Genomic DNA, 22,671 nt, shown 5'->3' with positions numbered 1-22,671 from the left:
CAAATCTGAGGTCAAGCTAAAAGTACTATTTGCAGAAATTGGATAATTTTTGTGTTATGTGTTCAAAATGTATGCACTGCTCTCAGGCGGAGTTATGAATTTAGAACATTGGTGTCTGCCACGATATTGCAAAGCGTTTGCGTAAACCCGTTTTACCATTCTATTGGAACTATGATGTCTATATGAAGTAAAAGAGAGAATTGTCATTGCAAGTCATGTCGCCTTCTAAAAGGACTTTTTATTTAGCAAACTGAAAGGACAATTATAGGACATACGTTGCATTTTTCGCACAAAAAACCCATAAAATAAAGGGAAGGACGGTATCCATAAGAAGCAGCTAAAGCAATTATGCAGCATCACTTGCAATGAAAAATTTTAAGCCACGAGATATTTTACGGCCAATCACACCTCAATTACCTATGATTAGAGAAACAAAAATGGTTAGAATTGTTGAGAGTTGAGACAGTTCGATGCACTTAGATATGTAACTACTTTAACACATAGGCAAGAAGCAACAGAGCTAAAAAATTCAGTTCCAAGAATCAAAAATTAGGAACAAGAAAATCACGTGCCCAAACCTAAACTTGTGAAATCTAAGATTCCAGTATGTTCAATAGGAATTTGGAAATTTTGGTTGGATAAAATTTTGATTCTACGGTATTTTCAAAATGTTTTGAAGGTAAATTGTAACACGAATATAGCTGATTTAGTTTCTCCTTAAGTTTGCTGAAGAAATAGGGTTTTACTTTCAAAAGGCTAATTGATTGCTGCAAGCCATAAATGGACTTTCCTTCCCTCAAGAATCTTAGGATGACAAAAAATAGAACAGAAACAATAGCAAAAATTAGTTACATATCAAAAATGAAACACTAGTACTGGACTGGGAACATGGATGAGTTTGGAAAACTTCAGAATGTTCTTTTTTTTCTTTTTCTTTTTCTTTTTTCTTTTTTTGTGAATAGGTCAAACTTCAAAATGTTAATGTTTGGAGATGGGCTATAAAGGAGAATTGCTCTAAGGCCTTATAAGTTATCATCATAAGAGCATAGGAAAGAAACTGAAGATTGCTGGCTTAGTACAGAGTTTAAATAGTTTCGTAAGAAATGCAGGCTTGCTGAGACATTTGAAAACGTGAATGGTTCATACCTAGTCATAGTCACACTTAAACTCTGATCCATTTCCATCTCCAACAGGAGTCTTCTTGGACGCATGCAATCGAGTAAGAACCTCATTCATCGTCGGTCGATCTCTAGGAAGTTCTTCTAAACAGGCAATCCCAACATTAAGTATTGAAATCAAGATCTTCCGAACCTTGTGACTTCCAGCAAAACTTTGGCTACGACCATTTTTTATGCTTAAGCTTGCCTGCCCTTGTTCTCTTTGTTGAAGCAGTGTTGGATCAACAATGCTCTCTATTTGTTCAGGCAGAGCTATCTTAGCAAAGTTGTGGAGAGTCGTACCATCAGTAAACATGCTATCAGTTGGTCTCCTGGCTGTAAACATTTCCAATATAAGGATTCCGTAACTATACACATCACCGGATGTTGACACTTCATTTCCCATGCCATACTCTACAATTTACGGGGTGAAAAAATCCAATTACAATTTCGAAGAATTTTGGATATGTGAATATGGTCTATATTTTGGGAAGTAAAGGAAAGCCAAAAGTGCTATATAAGAAGTAAATTAACCTGGAGCCGCATAACCAATAGACCCCCTTATGCCAATGGAACTTGATTGATTTGCAGAAGAAGTACATGTAGTATCTCGAAAGAATCTTGCTAGCCCAAAATCAGCTACATGTCCTGTCATTTCTTCATCCAGAAGAACGTTGTTGGGCTTCAAATCACATGAAGTGAACTATTGGTTTTGAGCTATGATGGTGGAGATAATCAAGTGCAGAGGCGACATCAATATGTTTAACGTCTGAAGAAGATTTAATCTTCTTGACTCATTGCGCACCCTATGTCCATTCTCATTCGAATGCAGCCACTCCTCTAGGCTTCCATTGACCATGAACTCATATACCAGAGCTTTGAAATCATTGCCTTGATAGTCAACACTTGAACATGCCGTGAGCACCTTTACAAGATTTCGGTGTTTGATGTTCTTCAAGGCTTTACACTCCGTTGTGAAACTCTTCAAAGCTCCAGCGAAGTCTAGATTTAGTACCTTAACAGCAACAACTTTACCTCCATGATCAAGAATTCCTCTATATACTGAACCGAAGCCACGGATACCAATCAAATTCGCTAGCGAGAACCCATCAGCAGCTTTAAGTAGACTTTGGTACAACAGTTCCAGAAACGAGTTCCCTAATAACCTGAAAGAAGATGCATTTGTTCTCTTTCTAAACGAACAACGATAGAGTAAACACAACATCAGACTTAGTCCTAGAAGCCCACAAGCTAACAAGATTATTAAAATCATGGTAAGAGAAAATCTTTTCTTTCTAAACCCTTTGGAGTTGCAACTTTGTAGCTCCAGTTCAGCTACACCTCCACAAAGCTTATTGTTTCCCTTCATAGAAATTGCAGTAACATTCCCATATATGCCTATTTCTGGTACCACTCCTTCAAAATCATTGAATGACAGATTCAATTTACGCAAGAAGACAAAATCCTCAAAATAGTTGGGGATTTTTCCTAAGAAATTGTTTTGAGAAATATCTATTTCCTCCATACCTCTCAAGTTACTTAAAGACCAAGTTAGGATTCCCGAGAATTTGTTTGCCTCCATGTACAACAACCTTAATTTTATGCAGCTACCAAGACTGCTTGGAATTTCACCAGATAACATGTTCTCAGAAATATATAGTTCCTCGAGATTTTTTAAATTTCAAATTTCCATTGGAAGAGAACCGGTGAAATTGTTTTGAGAAATGTTCAAATACAGTAATGATGAGAGACACATAACTTCTCGGGGTATGGTACCCATAGGATCATTTTGTTGAAGTCTTAGTTCCACCAACATTTGACATTTGCCCAGACTTAACGGGATACTTCTGATAAGTGTCAAAATATTAATATTTTGGCCCTCCAAACTACACTTGTTAGTTATTTATAATTGTTACTCCCTCTATCCCTAAATAAGTGTTTGGCGTGCAAAACTAGGCTTTACAATACATACATATTTTTTATTAAAAATTTTAATTTTTTTCACAATCTAATAGAACTCATTGCTATCTATTGATTTGTGAAAAAAAAATTAATTTTTTTAACGAAACAAATGCATCTTTTCGAAGTCCTAGTTTTGCGTGCCAGACACTTATTTAGGCACGGAGGGAGTACTTGATATTGATTTTACTTTTATTTTGTTTATAGGTTGCTCGAGCTCATTGCCCAAGATTTTGGATAAAAAAAGTGATTTGAAAGAACTACGAGGTCGAAATACGAAGTTACTCAAAGTTGGAGTGTCAACTAATTAAAACGCGAAGTTTGAAGGGCCTTTATGCGATTAGTTCATTAAAACCCTATTAAAACAAATGGAAACCGGGCACTACGGTTGGGAAAAAGAGGAGGTGGCCATGGATTGAATCAGAAAACAGAGGTTGCGCGTAAACCTTTGTTATCATGTCAGCCTTCAACAGAACTTCGATGGTTTCAACTCCGATGTCCAGCTAAACTCGTTTCTAGGGTGTAGATGAAGCTTGAACTTTGAGTAACGATGCTTATGTTTTGATTTAGTGTTTTAATATTTGAATCGTGGTTGTATGACTTGAGGATTTATTTGCGGTATTAATTTTCTCTATCAAATCTTGTGTATGATTTTCTAGATTTTTATGCACGTTCATACGACGGTTCTTAATTGTTTGTGATAACTGAGTAAGATGGGTTATGCTCCGTATGACTCACCATGCTATTAGACAATCCATGCCATAGAGACGGTTCGTGCTAGGTGGCGATACCCCATGCTATTCGGTGATTCATAAAATCTTTTGGCGATACCATGAGGGCCCGCGAACCCTAACGATATATAGATTGATTCGAATAATAGACCTTTATCATCGTATAGAAATTGTTACAACAAGTCGAGTGGATTCGAAACCCTAGATTTTTTCTCTCATAAACTCTCTTTACTTTTTAATCGCTTTACATTAATTTATTCTGCGTAATTTTTAGAAATCAAACAATCAAATCTCTTTTCGAATTAATTTAGAAATCAATTGAAGCAATCACAATTTAGCCTTCGTAATCCCTGAGGACGATACTCAGAGTACTTACCGCTATCTTTTAGGTAGTAGTAATTATTCTGTTTTATTAATTATTTTTGATACGGAAACGACACGATCAACTTCCATGAAGATTGTTTCCAAACAGTTTAAGAGTTAACCGAGTTAAATTTCCGACAGACGACAGGATGTTGTTTACACCATAATTTGGTAAATTAGTCTATCATGATCGACTAAGTCAAATCGTGACACGTGTCGACATAATTTGGACTAGTTTTAAATAAATGTGATGCCTATCAAGGAATTGAATGGACTAATCAACGGTTGAGAGTTGTGCTTAAACTCAAGACACGTGTTCAACAACAAGTTACAAGCAGATCATGGACGAAGCAGTTAACGAAGGCAGTTGAAAGAAGCAACTACAACAATGAGGTCATGTGAAGTAACCGCTTGACCAAGGACGTGGAGAAAGAAAAGGAAGAAAAGAAGTAACCGCTTGATTCAAATTTATGGAGGGAATCCTGCAAGGTTTGGATTTCAAGTCGAAGTGAAGTCTATAAATACAAGAATTGAAGACAATTTCAACACCCACTCAATCGCCCAAAGGCTTATACTTTTTATTTGTACTTTACTTTTCTCGCTCTAGGAGTAGCTTGCAACGTAACCGTCTATTTGACTGTGTTCCCACCGTCGATCGACTTCTACTTTGAAGAATAATAAAGTCCATTTGTTGTTCTTTTTTCATCTCCATTCACTTCACTGAGTTTGCTTCCAGAGAAGTCTTAAAATACGGCAATGAACCACAAACTCTACCACCACAAACATCCACATTCCAGCACACAAGATAATTCTTTGTCGAACATCGACAACAAGTGATAAATAGACAAACAATTTTGGCACTAGAAGGAGGGCTCCTCACTAATTTGGAAGTAATGGCACCAACCATAAGAAAGCAAGGTGACCGACCAACAGAGCCTCAGAACAAAGGCTTGGAGGCTCAAGACGATGTGGTGCATCCTGAACAAAGGATGTTAGAGAATAGCCAAGGAAATGGCTCAAACCCACCAGTTAATGTGCAAAGTCTCTCTAGGCAGTTAGTACAGGTTTTGTCTAATCCAGAAGACGAAGCAGCATAGGAATTGATCATCCTAATGAGAAGAGTAATTACACCTCCATCTACCATAGATGTTGATGTAAACAGAGTAATTCATGGACAAGTGCATTCTGGTGACATGCCTAGACAGGCCCCTCAACAGGTATATTCGAAGCCTACGTTTGAATCGAACATGAATATGCATAGTCGACCATTCATAGGATCAACTGCTCTAAGATCCACGGTTAGGCCAACCAATTTTATCAGAGTATCCCGTCTACATACGAAATTGGAAGTAGCAGTGGGTATGGCCAAAATGGTAATCTAAATCATGGTCAAAGCCCCCAAAATGGTTTCGCAGGGGCCCATACTGTAAGTAATGGTCAGCATATGTACAACACTGCACAAACTTTGCCAAATAATGGCAATCATACATACCATACTGCACAAGCTTTGCCAAATAATGGCAACAACAATGGCCCATACGTACAAACCCTGCCTAATATTGGCAATGGTAACGGTCAGAATGTCTCTTTTGCACAACCCTACATGGCACAAAATGCTTCAAATGTCTTTAGAGCCCCAGATCCCATGAATGTTAATAGGGCGCAAGATCCCATGATTATTAATAGGGCACAAATAATAGAAGTCATTCAAGATGTGTATGGTCTAGGGCTACGTATGGCCCAGGGCTGCGTAGGGTAGAGAAACCTATGTTAAGAAAGCCCTATCCGCATTGGGTTGACAATGTTCCTTTGCCAAGGAATTATAAACTCCCTGAGTTATCACTTTTTAGTGGCACAGAGAATCAATCCACAATAGAACACGTAGGCAGGTTTTGTCTTCAATTAGGTGAACTTGGCTTAGATGATGTTTTTAAGTTAAAGTTATTTCCTCATTCCATAACGAAAATAGCTTTCACATGGTTCATAAGTTCACCTGCTAATTCTATCCATACATGGCAGGATATGGAAGAACAATTCCATGCCCAATATTTTAGGCATGAACCAGATGTTTTAATTGCTGACTTGGCTAACTTAAAACAAAAGCCAACTGAAATAGTAAAGCAGTTCTTGACCAGATTTAAAAGGTTAAGAAATCAGTGTCACTGTAATGTACCAGAAACTGAAATAGTGCGAATAGCCCCAGATGGTCTCGAGTTTAATTTTAAGAAACAATTTAATGGATCTAATTTCAAAGATCTATTTGAACTCTCTATGAGAGCATCTCAATTTGAAGCAATTCTCCAGGAAGAAGAACTATTAAAGAATACATCTTTGGGAACATACTACCAAGATGTAGAAGTAGATATTGAAATCGATGTAGCACAAGTTATTGGAAAGACCCCCATAATTTGTGACACATTAGTTAAGACAGAGAAACCAATGAATATGCCTTCATCTCAACCCAATAGACAGGGGGGGTGCAAGCAAATTATAGGCATTGATGAACTACTAAAACAGAAGTTCATCACTCTAAGTCCTGGACATATTCTTCCTTCTGATGAAGAAAGGAAAGGAAAGGAATACTGTAAATGGCATAACTCGTTTAGGCATAATTCTAACAATTGTGTTATATTTTGAAATTGTGTGTAGGACTTGATTCAAAAGGGATTGCTGCAGTATGCTAAGGGAGACAAGGATCCGATGGGTATTGAGTCAAACCCTTTTCCCAAAGTTGAAGTAAACATGGTAATTGCTAGCCTAGCTAAAATGTTGGGATCCACTATTGAAAAGAAGAAGCAAGGGGATGAGGATCAGATGGAGACTGATAAAGAATTAGCAAAGTCCAATTTCCCAAGATTCCCAAATGATTATCTTTGTATTAGATGTTGACGAGAAGTCAATTATGGGGAAGCGATCATAGCAGAAAAGGAACAGAAGAGTGCATTCTCCAAATCTGGAATAAGGTTTAGTACTATGGGTGGAAACGATCTCCAGCTATATGTTGGAGCTAAGCTGATTTATGAAGGAATAGACCCAGGGCTCTTCAATAGAATAGAGTCGGAGCATTGCAATGGGCCAAACGATGGACCATTTTTGTTCAGAGGAAACCCAATGGTACCTGCAAGGCCCAGAGTGCCTTCTTGCCAAGATTTGGAAGCAGTAGGATATCAATTTCCCAGTCGATAGAGGTACCCTAATCACGGGGGTGCTGGCTTCAGAAGAGGTATTGGACCATGAGGTGGAGGTCCCTATGGACGTGGGGGGGCACCAACCTAGAATGGTAATGCCTCCTAATCATGATCATGAAAACTGGAGTACACTTAGTCATCCCAAGTTCCCTGCAGAAGGCTGGTATACTAAGGTGTCAAACTCACAAAAGAGAAGGCTTCAAAGGAAATTTGCAGCCAGAGCATATAGTGATCCATGGGATCATGTTTTTGAATCCAAAGAAAGGTTGGAACCACCCAGGGCTTCAAACATGGTTTGGGCTCGAGAGTAAGGAGAGACCAGTGTTCAAAATCAATAAGTTCCCAAGCATGGGGGCAAGATAGCAATACTGAGGCTTCTTCCAAGTCGATTGCCCAGCCAAAAGGGAAGAAAGAGTCGAAGCAATGCTTGAAGAAAAAGATGGAGGAATTTCAAAAGCTCATGGAAGCAGACGATGATGACCTCCTTGATGAAAGGTCAGAGCAGGAAGATCTTATCAAGGATGCTAGTCCATCTCCATAAAAATCTGCAACATTTGGGGAAAGTCTGGCCGTAATCCAATTCGGGTCAGTACCTATTAATTACCAGTGTAACATGATTTTAGTTTTGCCAAAACACTTTAAAGCAAAGCCAAACCAGCCAATGGAATTGGCGGGTGATGTAGAAGATATAACCCAATCAACTGTGAAAATGGTAGAGGAAGAAAAACAACCTCATTCACAATTAATTAAAATCGAAACAGATGAAAAAGGAAATAAAGTTGTGGTTCTCAGGTCCCTTGACGATGCCTCAATAAGGCATTTGAAGCCACTGTATATCAAACTTCGTATGAATGGCCAACCTGTTTCTAAGGTGTTGATTGATAATGGGGTAGTAATGAATATTTTGCTTGCGAGAATGATGAAGTTACTGAACAAAACAAATGACGACCTAATCCCAACTGAGGTCACTGTTGGTAACTTTGCTGAAGGATGTTCCCCTGCCAAAGGAGTCATATCCTTGCAGTTGCAAGTGGAGACAAGAAAAATGAATGCAACATTTTTTGTAATCGATTCGTCATCCAATTATAATGCCTTACTAGGCAGAGATTGGATTCATATAAATGGCTGTGTACCATCTTCTTTGCACTAGGCTTTGATCTTTCTGAAACAGGAAGAAGCAACAAGAATGGAGGTCTTCTGGGCAGACCAACATCTTTCCAAGCAGAAACTAACAATGTCGATGCAGATCTCTACAAAGAGTATCTTTGGCACTAAAGATAGAGGATTCAAAAGTAAAGTCTACTGGAGTTGATATGACTGAGAGTCAGTTCCTCACACACGTTAAGGAAGGCCTCCAAGAGTTAAGCAAAGATTTCACCGGGCCTAATATCATTTCAAGGCTTGCCGAGAAAAAACCACAAGTTTTTAATGTTTAGAAACATACCAAGCATAGAGAGTGAAGAGTTGGCTGTTGTTAAAGCCACTTTCAAGAGATTGTTTTCTTTTCTAGTCGATAGGAAATTGCAGGCAAATAAGCCTATTTCTTGTAATTAGGCTGAATGTGTTTTTGATGATAGCCCACTAACTATGAAAGAGTTAGGTTTAGCAGATTTGAAACCTACACCAGCTAAGTTAGATGATGATAGGGCCTAGGTTAAGGATCCTATGGAAGAGGTAAATTTAGGAACTTCAGAAGATCCTAGGATCACATATGTAAATGCTACTTTGCCTAATGAAATAAAGGAAAAGTTTAAGTATTTGTTGCTCGAATTTAAAGATTGCTTTGCTTGGAATTATGATGAAATGCCAGGCTTAGACAAATCTTTAGTTGAACATAAGATACCCATAAAAGAAAACTATGTACCTTTCAAATAGGTGCCCAGGAGAATGAAAGATGACGTTCTCCCTCAAGTCAAAAAGGAAATGGAACGTTTATTTGAAGCAAAGTTCATTCGGCCAGTCAAGTATGCCGAATGGGTTTCAAATGTGGTTCTAGTCCTAAAAAAGAATGGAAAAATTAGAGTTTGTGTCGATTTCGGAGATCTCAATACAACATCACCTAAGGATGAGTATCCGATGCCTATTGCTAATTTACTAGTCGATGCAACGGTAGGCTATCAAATGCTGTCCTTCATGGACGGCAATGCTAGTTATAATCAAGTATATATAGCAGAGGAAGATACCCATAAAACAACATTTAGGTGTCCTAGGTATATAGGGACATTCGAATGGGTAGTTATGGCTTTTGGATTAAAGAATGCGGGCGCAACCTATCAAAGGGTCATGAACTTGATTTTTCATGATTTTCTCCATAAATTCTTGGAAGTTTACATAGATGATGTTGTAGTTAAGTTAAATTCAGTCGATGAGCATTTGCATCATCTCAGACAAACTTTAAAAAGGATGAGATGCTACAATCTGAAAATGAATCCTTTAAAATGTGCATTTGGAGTTACAGCAGGAAATTTTTTGGGATTCTTGGTACATCAAAAAGGAATTGAGGTTGATAAAACTAAAGCTGATGCTATTTTAAAAGCACAACCTCCAACCAATGAAGAAGAACTCCAACAGTTCTTGAGAAAGATTAATTTCCTTCGAAGATTCATTACCAATTTATCTGGGAAAACAATGGCTTTCCCCCCATTATTGAAACTGAAATCAGAAAAAGATTTCAAATGGGAGCAAGAACATCAAAAAGCCTTTGATATATTGAAACAATCATTGGTGACGCCCCCTGTTTTGGAACCTCCAATGAATGGAAGACCATTGAAGTTGTATATTTCAGCAACACACCAATTGATTGCAAGTTTATTGGCTTAGGATAATGAACAAGGCCGAGAACAGTCAATTTACTACCTAAGTAGAAGGTTGTATGATTGTGAAACTTGATATTCATATGTTGAGAAGATTTGTTTGACATTATTTTTTTAGCGATTAAGTTGAGACATTATCTATTGCCAGCAAAGATAAAGATTATTTTCCAAACAGATATCATAAAGTATATCCTGTCTAGGCCTATTTTAAGAGGAAGACAAGGAAAATGGGTATTAGCCGTAGTCGAATACGACTTTGAGTACGTGCCTCAAAAGGTAGTTAAAGGGCAGGCCTTGGCTAATTTCCTAGCCGAGCATCCAAACTTACTGTTGGAAGAGGATACCTTTGAGATACATCTAGTCGAAATTAAACCTTGGGATTTATCCTTTGATGGTTCAAAAACAAATAATGGAGTTGGAGCAGGCATAGTTTTGACATCACCAAAAGGGGAAATGTTTCAATTCTCTTTTCAATTGGATGAAAATAGAATTCTAACAAACAATCAAGCAGAATATGAAACCTTAATCATAGGCTTAGAAATAGAAAAAGATTTAAATATACGCCATCTGAAAGTCTCTGGAGACTCATAGTTGATCATTCGACAAATTACGGGACAATATAAGTGCTATCATCCCTTGTTGAGTTTGCAGCTAAGTAAGGTTAGACATCTTGCTCAAGATTTTGATGACATTCATTTTCACCATATAATGAGACTTCAAAATAGCGAAGACAATCAAATGGCTCAACCAGCTTCGGGAGTTAAAATTCCCAAAGGTGATAATGAGAGGACAAACAGGATTCAAAAGAGATTTTTGCCTTTCTCAATAGAAAGGGAGGAGAATCAAAAGGATATATTGGTTATAGATATTTCTGAAGATTGGATAGATCAAATAAAAAGTTATTTGTCAAATCCTAACGTGAAAACAGAAAGGACAGTTAAATGCAGATTAGTCAATTATATCCAGTTAGGAAATGACTTGTACAGAAGAACATCTGATGGCCTGTTATTGTTGTGTGTTTGACGAGGCCCAATCAATGAAAATCATGGGAGAAGTCCATGAAGGAACCTGTGTTGCTCATCAAGCTGGTGATAAAATGAGATGGTTGATAAAAAGACATGGATATTATTAGCCAACTATTAGGGCTGATTGCATTCGATATGCCAAAGGTTGCCAGCAATGCCAAAAACATGGACCTATTCAAAGGATTCCTGCTCATCAGTTGCAATCGATTATAAAACCTTGGCCGTTTAGAGGTTGGGCAATCGATATGATAGGAGAAATTCACCCAGCATCTTTATTACAGCATCAGTTCTTTGTAGTAGCGACTGATTATTTTACGAAATGGATGGAAGCAATACCTTCGAAAGGTGTTTCGCAAAAACAAATTATTGATTTTATTGAGAAATACATTTTGTGCAGATTTGGAATTCCTGAAACTATTACTGTTGATCAGGCTTCTGTGTTCAAAGCTAGGTAAATTATTCAGTATGCACAGAACTATGGAATACAGATTTTGAATTCCACTCCATATTATGCCCAAGCTAATGGGCTAGTCGAATCGACCAATAAAATTATAAAGAATGCTATATCAAAGGTAATCGATGATAATCCAAGAGAGCGACATGATCTTTTGCCCAGGGTATTATGGGCATACAGAACATCACGAAGAACTAGTACTAAGGTAACTCCTTTTGAACTAGCTTATGGTCATGCAACGGTTTTACCAGTCGAAATTAACATTCAATCGTTGAGAGTGGCTTGCCATTATGATCTAAGCCTACAGTTTGAAGAGGCTATGTATCTAGAAATTGATGGGTTGGAAGGAAGCAAACTAGACACTTTGAATCAAATCCAAGTCCAAAAGAAAAGATTAGAAAGATCTTACAACAAAAAGGTTAAGGAAAAATCTTTTGCAGTTGGGGAGTTAGTTTGGAAAACAATTCTTCCGATTGATAAGAAAAGAAAGAAAAGCAGGTTTGGGAAATGGTCTCCAAATTGGGAAGGTCCATTTTGTGTTAATAAAATCCTACGAGCGGGTGCATATCATTTAGAGTCCATTGATGGAATTCTGCATGAAAGATCTATCAATGGAAAGTATCTTAAACACTATTTTCCTTCGATGTGGGAAAACATGAACATAATAAACCATACCAAAAGGCCACCCATGGGCAGGTTGGCATTACAAAGACTAAGTCCATAGATGGACATGACAAAAGATAAAAGATCCCAAGAAGGATCTAAAAAAAAAAAAAAAAGAGTCTCAAGAGGGACCTAACAAAAGGAAAATATCTCAATTGAGATCTAAAAGAAAAATACTACTAAAACCTACACCAAAACAACCCCACAGAAAGAAAGCCTATTCTTTAGGCCATTCCTTCCACTGACTAGAGGTGCCAGCAATGGAGGTCCTGATATCAGCAGGATCGACTGGAGGGTTGTAGTTTATGGTGTCCCAGTTGGCCACCATGAGCTTTATTGCGGCCTCCATCTTCTTCAGACGGAGAGCCATTCCCTCCACTCGATCACTGATTGTAGTGATTTTCCTTTTGCATTCGTTGTGATCCTCCATGAGAACCCACTTGAGTTTGTTTGCTAGTTGCTTGATGTGAGCAGATGTGATTTGGGAAAAGAGAGGAGAAGGAGAAGGAGAACTGTTGTCATCCATTGCGAAAAAAAGGGTTGCACAAGTAAGTAAGCCCTATATCCAAGATTTGTATTTATAGGCCAAAGAAGGCCTATAGACGTGAGTCATGGGCCGCTACCCCAAGGAGAAATCAAAAGACGTAACAGTTAAGGGGGATAAAAAGACAGGACGACTGTGATAATTAATACCAAGTGCTCAAACGGCAAATGATGTACTTAACCGTCATTAATTAATGTGCATGTTCCCTAAAAGTGAAAGGGAATGGGTTGTGACGTGGTAAAATCATGATTATAAACAGTCCATGATCCAGATGCCCAAAATCAAGGGTTTTGATCGTATGCATTGCATTCGTTGCATGTAAAGATAGTTGAGAACCAAGTATTCTTGGTTACTTCTTAATTTCTTCTTCTGTTAACTTAGGATTTTCACTATTCCAAAATTATTTAGTTGTCCTAAACAAAAGTAAAATAACGGCCATCAGAGGCCTAAAACCATTGGGTCATCATTCATTCATTTTCCAACCTACAAATAAAGGCAGTAAAACACATGCTAGCAGTACTTACAGGTCTATACTGATAAAAGCTAGTCGATTATTACAGACTGAAATCACTCACGAAGAAAGAAAGACTTAAAAGTCTCCCATTTTGTTAAAAGTTCATCACGTTTAATGCTGTTCCTCTGCAAGTCTTCACGTGCAGCAAAAACATGAACTGAAACTCCTTTGCCTTCTCCCGCTAGACGCTTGAAGTCCTTGTTGAGTTGACCTACCGTCGTAAGAAGACTCTCTTTCTCAGATTGTAGTTGGCCCAATCGACGTAACAACTCCTGTTCTTCTTGGTCAATGGCCACAACATGCCTTTGAGCCAATGACTCGATACAGGTAGTGAATTCCATAGATTTTGTTGTTATTAACTCTTCAAAGGGGAGTTTTAAGAAATCAAAAAACCCTTGGATTTCTTTTTGTGTTTCGTCACTGTATTGAAGGAAGAAAAAAGAGCTACTGGATTCTGATACCTCAGTCAGAGATCGGAAAGCTTGAGAGGTTGATTCTATTTCTTCCATCAAATGGTCCAGTGAATTGCTTGAAGACTTGGTTTGGATTAAACTCTCTATGCTAGTTGGATTTGTCCCAACGTTGTTTACGGAACGAGGGGATGCATCAACAGCAACATGCATTGGAACAGCTAAAGGATCGGGAGAGTTTACAATTGGTGCTGGAGTGATCTGATTGCCAGTAGGGCTAGAGGCTACATCTTCCAAGCCCAGATCACTCATGAATAGGAATAGTTTGGGTTTCCCCTACATTGACAGGACATTCTATGATAGGCACATTCAATTGAGCAGTGACCACATCTTCCCTGATATTCTCTTGTCGATTCAAATCAATATCTTGAGATTGTTGAGGAATTTAGGAATCAACATTAGATTTGCTCTTTGCAGTTGGGACTAGTGGACTCTGCTTTGGTTCAACATTTGTTGGATTTGATTCATGATGAGTTATTGGATCAATGTCTTGCTGAACCTTTTTTTTACCAAGCTCAGTGTTAGCTGGTACTGAACTCATACCCTTATCAACCTGCAAAAAGGAGTTGTCATCTTGCAGCAAAAGATTTTCCTGGCATAAAGGATTCTCCTGCATATTTGGTAGTCCATCAGCTTGATCTAGAGGATTTGAAACAGCTGTGTCATGAAACTCGAATTGGTTAATTGCCAGTTCAGTGTCAACCGTCTCTCCTGCTGAAAAGGAAGACTTCTGAAATTGTGATTATTTAGAAGAGTTTTCCTCCTTTTCCACTTCTTCAAAGACGTTCACAATCTTGGTCCCTTTACTTTTCTGTAGTAAAGAAAGAGAAAATGAGAACATAAACACTTACAAAAGAGAAAGTTGAGAACAAGTATACCTTTGAAACAAGTCTATCATCATTTGGACTATTGAGCTTCTTGGTTTGTCTCCTTTTCGATTGTTTCATTGGGGTAGAAGTTTCATTAGTCATAACTTGGAAAGACTTTTGGAAGTCTTCTAACTTAGACCACTTGTTTTGGTTTTAAGGGTTTTCTTTCTTGACCCTGATTCTGTGTCCTTGATTGCTTTTGCCTTTCTTTTCCTGGTATTCCCACTTGGCACTGATGATATGGGAGTGATTGCTTCTGCATGGGGCTTAACGGCCTTGTAAGTTTCATCAGGCAGTCGAGCCATTTCTTCTGTTAAGAAAAATAGTATTAGTAACAGAGAGAATGAACTAAAATCCAATGTATAGTTTGCTTACCAACCTTATCTTGGAGGGACTTGTACTCTGGATCAAGTCTGTAAAGACAGTCAGGAAGTGATGCACCAAAGTAAAGGCTTTCATAGTCAACCACCACTCCTCAAAAGCAGCAGAGGTCCCACCATTAATCTTGAAATCAGAAAGCTGAAAAGCTTTCACACAATGATGAAAATTGTTGACCATCAGGGAAATCAATTTTGAGTCTTTTGCCTTAATCGTTAGCCTGCTTGAGGCCATCTCAATAATTTTCGGATGAACAAAAGGCATAGGTATGCCTTGTGGTAGACCAAATTGTCGGGTAAATTGGCAAGGGGAATAGTTTTCAAAACTACAATTCCCAAAGGGAGTGTTGTTCAAGGCAAACCCGACTGGGATAAGTCGTGGAAGAAGAATGCTAGCCCAAAACAACCATTTGGAGTTCACCATTTTTTCTACAAGTTGAGGGGAAGCTGATGGAATGTCCTCAAAACATGGCTTTAACCTTTCAGAGGCATACTCAAATTTGTCGAATGGATAGAATACAGGCCAATTTTCTTTCTTATCCTCATAGAAGAAAGTGAAATACCACTGAAAGGACGATTCCTCCGTATGAGTAAGAAAACCTATGAAATATTCAGCATAGCTACGGCATGTTTGTAAGGCTTCATCTGCCCTAAGAGGATTACTTAACTTAGGTTTAAGTTGAGGAAAATACGCATACAACCAGGCCTGAAATATCCAAAAAGGGCCACCACAGGAGTCTGCTATTTTCTTGTCAACAAAAGTGAACAAACCTTTATATAAGGATCCTAGAACAAATGGGGCTAAAGCCAATCTTTTCACTTGTGCCAAACAAATGGCCAAATTGAGATATTCTTTGGTAACCCTAAGTCCAGGAACTGCCATAAGAAATCTACAGATCCAAAATAGGTAAAATGCCACCTTCTCATGGAAACAAGGTGCAGATGCCTTTGCCTGGTAGTAGGTCGTTAACCATTTCGAGTAACTTACCCCCGATGTTGGAAAAATAAATAGAGGATCATATGGATTAGGAGTAAGCAAAACATTTACCTCACGGCCTAAAGAAAAGAGGCCAGTCAAGTGAGAAACATCTAAGACAGTTGGAGATAATTAGCCACAATGAAGAATCAAGGCATTGGACGACTTGGACCAGAAACAAGCTGCAGCAGCTAAGAGCTAAGAGTTCATTTCTAAAGGGAATTGAGAGAGCTCAATTGTCTCACGAATTCCCATTGTCTTCCAGTCCTCAAAAAGAAATTTCGTCATACGTCTTACCCAATCTACCCATCCCGCTTCGACGGTGTAGGGCCAAGAATGAAGACAAGTGTTCCTACCCCAACCTGACCATTCGAGCGATGAATGTTGAAGGAGAAGTGGTCACATTCTACCATGGGGTAAACTTTCAGAAAGCCGCTCGGAATGACCGACGAGAAAACTGGACCCAACATGCATTGAGAACTAACGTTCTTGTCATGGATTAAAACCTGGGTGTTCTGGCTAGCCTTGTCTCGATATGAATCTTGGAAGCGAGGGTTGTCTTCCATTACTGACTCAGTAGTTGGATTTTCAACAGAATCCTTGAAAATCTTCGATTTGGCTTTTGGAGCCATAACAGTTTCAGGAATTTGGTGTGAAAGATTTTTCGTGCCCTAAAATTTCAAAGTAGTCTGCTTTATATAGGCAGTGATTACTAAGGGATTATTTACCAGAGTTATCCCTTAACTCAGGTAAATAGGGGGCATTGTTTACACCATAATTTGGTAAATTAGTCTATCATGATCAACTAAGTCAAATTGTGACACGTGTCAACATAATTTGGACTAGTTTTAAATAAATGTGATGCCTATCAAGGAATTGAATGGACTAATCAACGGTTGAGAGTTGTGCTTAAACTCAAGACACGTGTTCAACAACAAGTTACAAGCAAATCATGGACGAAACAATTAACAAAGGCAGTTGAAAGAAGCAACTATAGCAAAGAGGTCGTGTGAAGTAACCGCTTGACCAAGGACGTGGAGAAAGAAGAGGAAGAAAAGATGTAACCGCTTGATTCAAATTTATGGAGGGAATCCTGCCAGGTTTGGATTTCAAGGCGAAGTGAAGTCTATAAATACAAGAATTGAAGACAATTTCAACACCTACTCAATCGCCCAAAGTCTTCTACTTTTTATTTGTACTTTACTTTTCTCGCTCTAGGAGTAGCTTGTAACGTAACCGTCTATTCGACTGTGTTCCCACCGTCGATCGACTTCTACTTTGAAGAATAATAAAGTCCATTTGTTGTTCTTCTTTCATTTCCATTCACTTCACTGAGTTTGCTTCTAGAAAAGTCTTGAAATATGGCAAGGAACCAAACTCTACCATCACAAACATCCACATTCCAGCACACAAAATAATTCTCTGTCGATCATCGACAGCAAGTGAAAAATAGACAAACAGATGTCCCCGTAGAATTCGTTACTAAAGAGATCCAAAACCTTTAGACTTTGAAGCTTACCAATATCAGAAGGAATTCAACCTGTCAAACGGTTGACGGACGGACAGACCAATAGCTTGTAAATTTACCAGATTCCCTATTCCAGTTGGGATGCTCCCAACTATTTTGTTGCCTTCTATTTGCAAATAACGAAGATCTGTTGAGAGATTGCTGATCGCATTGGGCAATAATCCTCCAAAATTGTTTGACGTCAGAGCTAGCAGGGTCAACATCGTAGCATTGGTTAAAGAGTTGAGAAAACTCAAGTCATCAATTTTCCCAGATCCAAGATGATTTTCATGCAAGATTAACCGCCCAAGATTATGCAACTTTTGCAAATCAGGCACTTTTCCAACTTCAACGAATTGAAGATTAGGAAGAGTATTTCCAAGTTCCAAGGGAAGCATACTTTGAAGTTGGTTAGAAAACACATTAAAGTTTGTGTAGGGAGGTATTCCCGAGCATGTACAATTATTTCCCGAACACGTGATATTCGGAAGCACGTGGTAAGTACGACAGGACTTACCGCCGGGCAGTTCGGTGAACAGCGATATGGACCAATGATATGGGAAGTCATTGATCCATGCAATCTATTCGGCAAATTAAGGGCCAATGATATGAGAAGTCATGGCTATAAACTGACTGTTCGGCAGTTAGAGACATTCCGATTACATTGGACCAAGATACATGTGAAGTAGCTGGTCCAAACAGAATGCTCGGATATGATACAGCCGAACAGTTGAAGTAAGAACTAAGCACGTAATACGAGTGATGACGGGACAGTCATCATGCAAGGCAATAGTCTAAATAATTGATGACAGACCAGTTACAAGTGAAATAATTTGTCCGGACAGTCTGTTTGGCTATGAGATAGCTGAACAGAGAAAGAAATCCGATCAGGTATTGGAGTAAAAGGAACATTCTAGAAGGGTCCAGAAACAGTGGTATTCCGTTAAGGAATAAGATCCCGAGAATATAGGGTTTGAGAAAGATACCCAATGAGAATGGGATGTTCGGTCAGTAATGGAAAAGAATCCTGAAAGGACTCTTTTCCATAAACTGATAAAGGAAACGAGAATCCTTGATATCCTAGGTTTCCTATACGAGTTGGGAATCCTATGGCAATAGGGATGCTTGGGCGCCAAGCATCCGAATGTCTATATCAACAGAGTAAGCCTAGAGGTAAAGAGGTACGCAATACTTTGCATTCTTGCTTTCCTACTGATAATTAGGGTTTAACTGCTAGTACGTGATACTAACTTTGGCATCGGAGGGCCTTTGCCACGAGAGGCAAAGGTGCACTCACCCCCTGTCTATTTTGCAGATTAGGGTTCAGACGTTGAGTTAGGGTTCCGATGAAGAGGCACGAATAAGCCGTTGCAATCCAGTTGATCAGAAGAACCAATTGTTTTCATCCCCCTACAATTGGCGCCGTCTGTGGGAAAAGAACGAGTTCCCTTTTGAAAAATAATTATGATGGAAGAAGATCCAGCTACTCCATTTAGTCCGAAGGACCAGTTGGGTGGGGGAAGAGATAAATCCCCACCGGGCGCTCCGAGAAAGCCTACTGGTAAACATGACAGAGGTAGCTCCAAAGAAAAAGGAGACAAAACTGCTACTGGCTCCACGAGAAGGAGTAGATCACATCGAAGGGATGAGTCAGACATCCGTTCAAGAAGTATACATGATGACAATGATCTCCTAAATAAAAAGAGAGGAGAAATCGAAGAGTATGCTCGTTTGATTAAGAAACGAGAGTATGAGGTACAGGAGTTGCAGCGGATACGAGAGCACCCAGAAGATTCTGGACTCTCTCGTAGGCATTCCCCAAGAGATGGAAGGACGCTAGTAGTCCATAAACAGACCCATTCACGAAGAAGAAGGAGCAGAAGTCCTGTTATAGGGCGTTATGGGGCTTCTCCACGAAAAAGGGGAAGAAGAAGTAAAAGCCGAACACCCGAGAGAAAGGCTTCTTCACGAAAAGGGAGGAGCAGAGACAGAAGTTCCACCCCCGAAGAGGAGGGAACTAGGAAACATCATCGGGACAGGTACGAGAGACCTGATGTTGATTGGGCCAAAGCCACGGCTCACAAATCCAAGGAGCAAGAGGATGGGACAGTGACTGCACGAGAAGCAGCACGCAAGGCCCTGAGTAATATTGCAGCCTCCCTATTTACAAAGAGGCTACAAGAAGCGAGATTGCCGAGCAGAGTGAAGCACGGTGCGTTCGTACTTTATGAGACAAATACGGATCCCGTGGCTCACATACAGCATTATCAACAGGCCATGTTTATGCATGAAGGGGATGATTCCATCTTGTGCAAGATGTTTCCCTCCAGTCTTGGCAAGGTGGCTTTATCCTGGTTTCATAAGTTGGCCCCACGATCCATACGAGGATGGAGGCAGTTGGCAGAGGAATTCACTGCTCGGTTCTTAACGAGCAGAAAAGCCCCAAAGACTTTTGAGAGCCTTTCCACCATGAAGCAGGATGAGAACGAGCAGATCAGGGAATATGCAAAGAAGTACTGGGAAACTTTCAACGAGATTGAAAGTTACAGTGAAAAGTATGCAATTGCAACGTTCAAGACTGGTTTGCCTGTTCGGGGAGAGCTGCGTCGTTCATTAAATAAACATCCGGTAGCCACCTTGGCTAAATTGATGGAATAGATAGAGCAACACGCCAGAATGGAGGATGACATACTCCGTGAAGATGGCAGGACGGTTGCCGAACAGCCGAAGGCACCTGCCAAAAAAGTGGATAAGCCAGAGCCTAAGACTTACAAAGACAGAAGGGAGTACGGGCAGGCTAAGAAAGAGCCATACAAGGACAAGCAAGTTCCTGACCCCAAGTCCTTCTTTTCTATCACTACGGTTTGGAAGGAGCCAATTTACAGGATTCTTTATCGAATAAAGAATCAGCCATATTTTAAATGGCCCCTAAGTCTGGGCGGAGACAAAGATGCAAAACGTGCTACGAATCAGCACTGCAGCTATCACAAAGATTGGGGCCATATGATCGAGGACTGTGAGATATACAAGAGGCACCTTGATGATTTGGTCTCTCAGGGCTATCTCAAGGAGTTTATCCAGGAGGACCCTAAAGAGAAAGGGAAGGCTATGGAGCTGGGTTACACGCAAAACCCTAAAGGCGTGATCCATATGATACATGGGTTGGCTGCACCTTATACGAGGAGTGAGGTGAGGCTGTTGCAAAGACAGGTCAAACACGATCAGCACGTGATGCGATTGGGAAACAAGAGAGGACGAGAGACTGATGTATGCAATGAGAGCTTGGCATTCAGTGATGATGACTTAGGGGAGGTCCAATACCCCACAACGATGCATTGGTCGTAACCCTACGAGTTGGGGAATATGACATCGAAAGAATTCTAGTGGACTCGGGGAGTTGTACAGAGGTATTGTACTATGATGCATTCAAGAAGCTGGGCCTGGCCCAATCGGACTTAGAACAGTCAACAACACCTCTAATTGGGTTCGGTGCAGAAGCAGTCTGGCCCCTAAGAAAGGTAACGTTACCTGTTCGGGCTGGATCAGTGGTGTTGAGAATAGACTTTCTGGTGGTCGATGTCCCATCTTCCTATAACGCGATTATAGGGAGGACGTGGTTGCACAAGATGAGAGCAGTCTCCTCGACTTATCACCAGATGGTGAAATTCCCAGGTTCAAATGGGATTGAAGTCCTTAAAGGCAATCAGAAAGTGGCTCAACAGTGTTTGATCTCCATCATCAAAACAGCCCCAAAGGTCCACCATGTTCATACGTTAGAAGCACCAGATCAACCAACTATCGAGGATGTTGGAAGAAGCCCGGATGAAAAAGTGGTTGAAGGATTGGAGAAGATTCAGATCAATGAGACTGATCCTGAAAGATATTTTTTAGTTGGGGAATCACTACCAGCAAACGAAAAGGCTGAGTCGATAAGATTTCTAAAAGAGTATATTGATGTTTTTGCATGGGTGCCAGAGGAAATGCCCGGGGTGGATGCAGATGTGATCTGTCATCATTTAAACATTGACCCTCAACACAAGCCGATCATTCAGAAAAAACGAAGGGCAGCCGTGCAGCATGTAGATGCAGTGATTGAGGAGGTCGATCGTTTACTAGAGGCCAAGGCAATACGTGAAGTCTATTACCCATAGTGGTTATCCAACACTATTGTGGTAAAGAAGAAGAATGGGAAGTGGCGTGTCTGTGTGGACTTCACAGACCTGAACAAAGCGTGTCCTAAGGACAGTTTTCCTTTGCCCAGGATTGACCAATTGGTTGATGCAACCTCTGGTTACGAGCGAATGAGTTTTCTCGATGCATATCGAGGATATCATCAGATTGCTATGTTTGAACCTGATCAAGAGAAGACTTCGTTCATCACACCACGAGGGTTATACTGTTACAGTGTCATGCCGTTTGGGCTGAGGAATGCTGGGGCTACATACCAAAGACTTGCAACCATTATGTTCAAGAAGCTCATCGGGAAGACTTTGGAAGTTTACATAGATGATATGGTGGTAAAGAGTCGAGAAAAAGGAGGGCATATTTCTGACCTAAAAGAAGTGTTCGAAATCCTTAGGAAGTATAAACTAAAACTCAACGCCTCGAAGTATGCGTTTGGAGTTGGTTCAGGAAAATTCCTGGGCCATTTGGTAACTATAAGAGGGATAGAGGCAAATCCCGATCAGATTGATGCCTTACAGAGACTACAGAGTCCCAAAACTACCAAGGAAGTCCAGAGACTGACTGGGATGGCAGCGGCACTTAACAGATTCATCAGCAGGTCAAGCGACAAATGCAGACCCTTTTTTCAGCTATTGAAAAAGAGGGAAGGATTTGAATGGGGAGCAGAATGTGAGCAAGCTTTCCAGGACCTGAAGAAGTACCTGGCCGAGCCCCCACTGTTGTCAACTCACAGCCTGGTGAGTCTTTAATTCTGTACTTAGCTGTTTCCGAGCATGCAGTAAGTGCAGTTCTGTTGAGGGATTTGGGGATCGAGCAAATCCCTATTTATTATGTTAGCAAGACATTGTTGGATGCAGAGACGAGATATCTGCCTTT

The 22,671-nt window shown here is 39.9% G+C and overlaps 1 protein-coding gene across 2 annotated transcripts; it reads right to left on the bottom strand.

The window, feature by feature from the left end:
* Positions 1 to 216: 216 nt before the first annotated feature.
* LOC131330120 (probable LRR receptor-like serine/threonine-protein kinase At3g47570) lies at positions 217 to 2,932 on the bottom strand. 2 transcript variants are annotated; one of them, XR_009200972.1, is made up of 3 exons: positions 1,692 to 2,932; positions 1,147 to 1,571; positions 217 to 417 (listed from the first exon to the last, which is right to left on the bottom strand). XR_009200972.1 is itself a non-coding variant. In XM_058363607.1 (3 exons), the coding sequence occupies exons 1-2, from the start codon at positions 1,810 to 1,812 to the stop codon at positions 1,147 to 1,149; spliced, it is 546 nt and encodes a 181-aa protein (XP_058219590.1). In that variant the 5' UTR covers positions 1,813 to 1,868; the 3' UTR covers positions 220 to 417. The 2 variants fall into 2 exon arrangements, 1 of the variants encoding a protein (XP_058219590.1); XM_058363607.1 differs by having other exon boundaries at positions 220 to 417; positions 1,692 to 1,868.
* Between the last annotated feature and the right edge of the window lie 19,739 nt (positions 2,933 to 22,671).

Source organism: Rhododendron vialii, chromosome 6a (assembly GCF_030253575.1).
Source record: "Rhododendron vialii isolate Sample 1 chromosome 6a, ASM3025357v1".
Lineage (NCBI taxonomy): Eukaryota > Viridiplantae > Streptophyta > Magnoliopsida > Ericales > Ericaceae > Rhododendron > Rhododendron vialii.
Note: the sequence above shows the minus strand (reverse complement) of the source record. Positions and strands in the feature narration are given on the sequence as shown.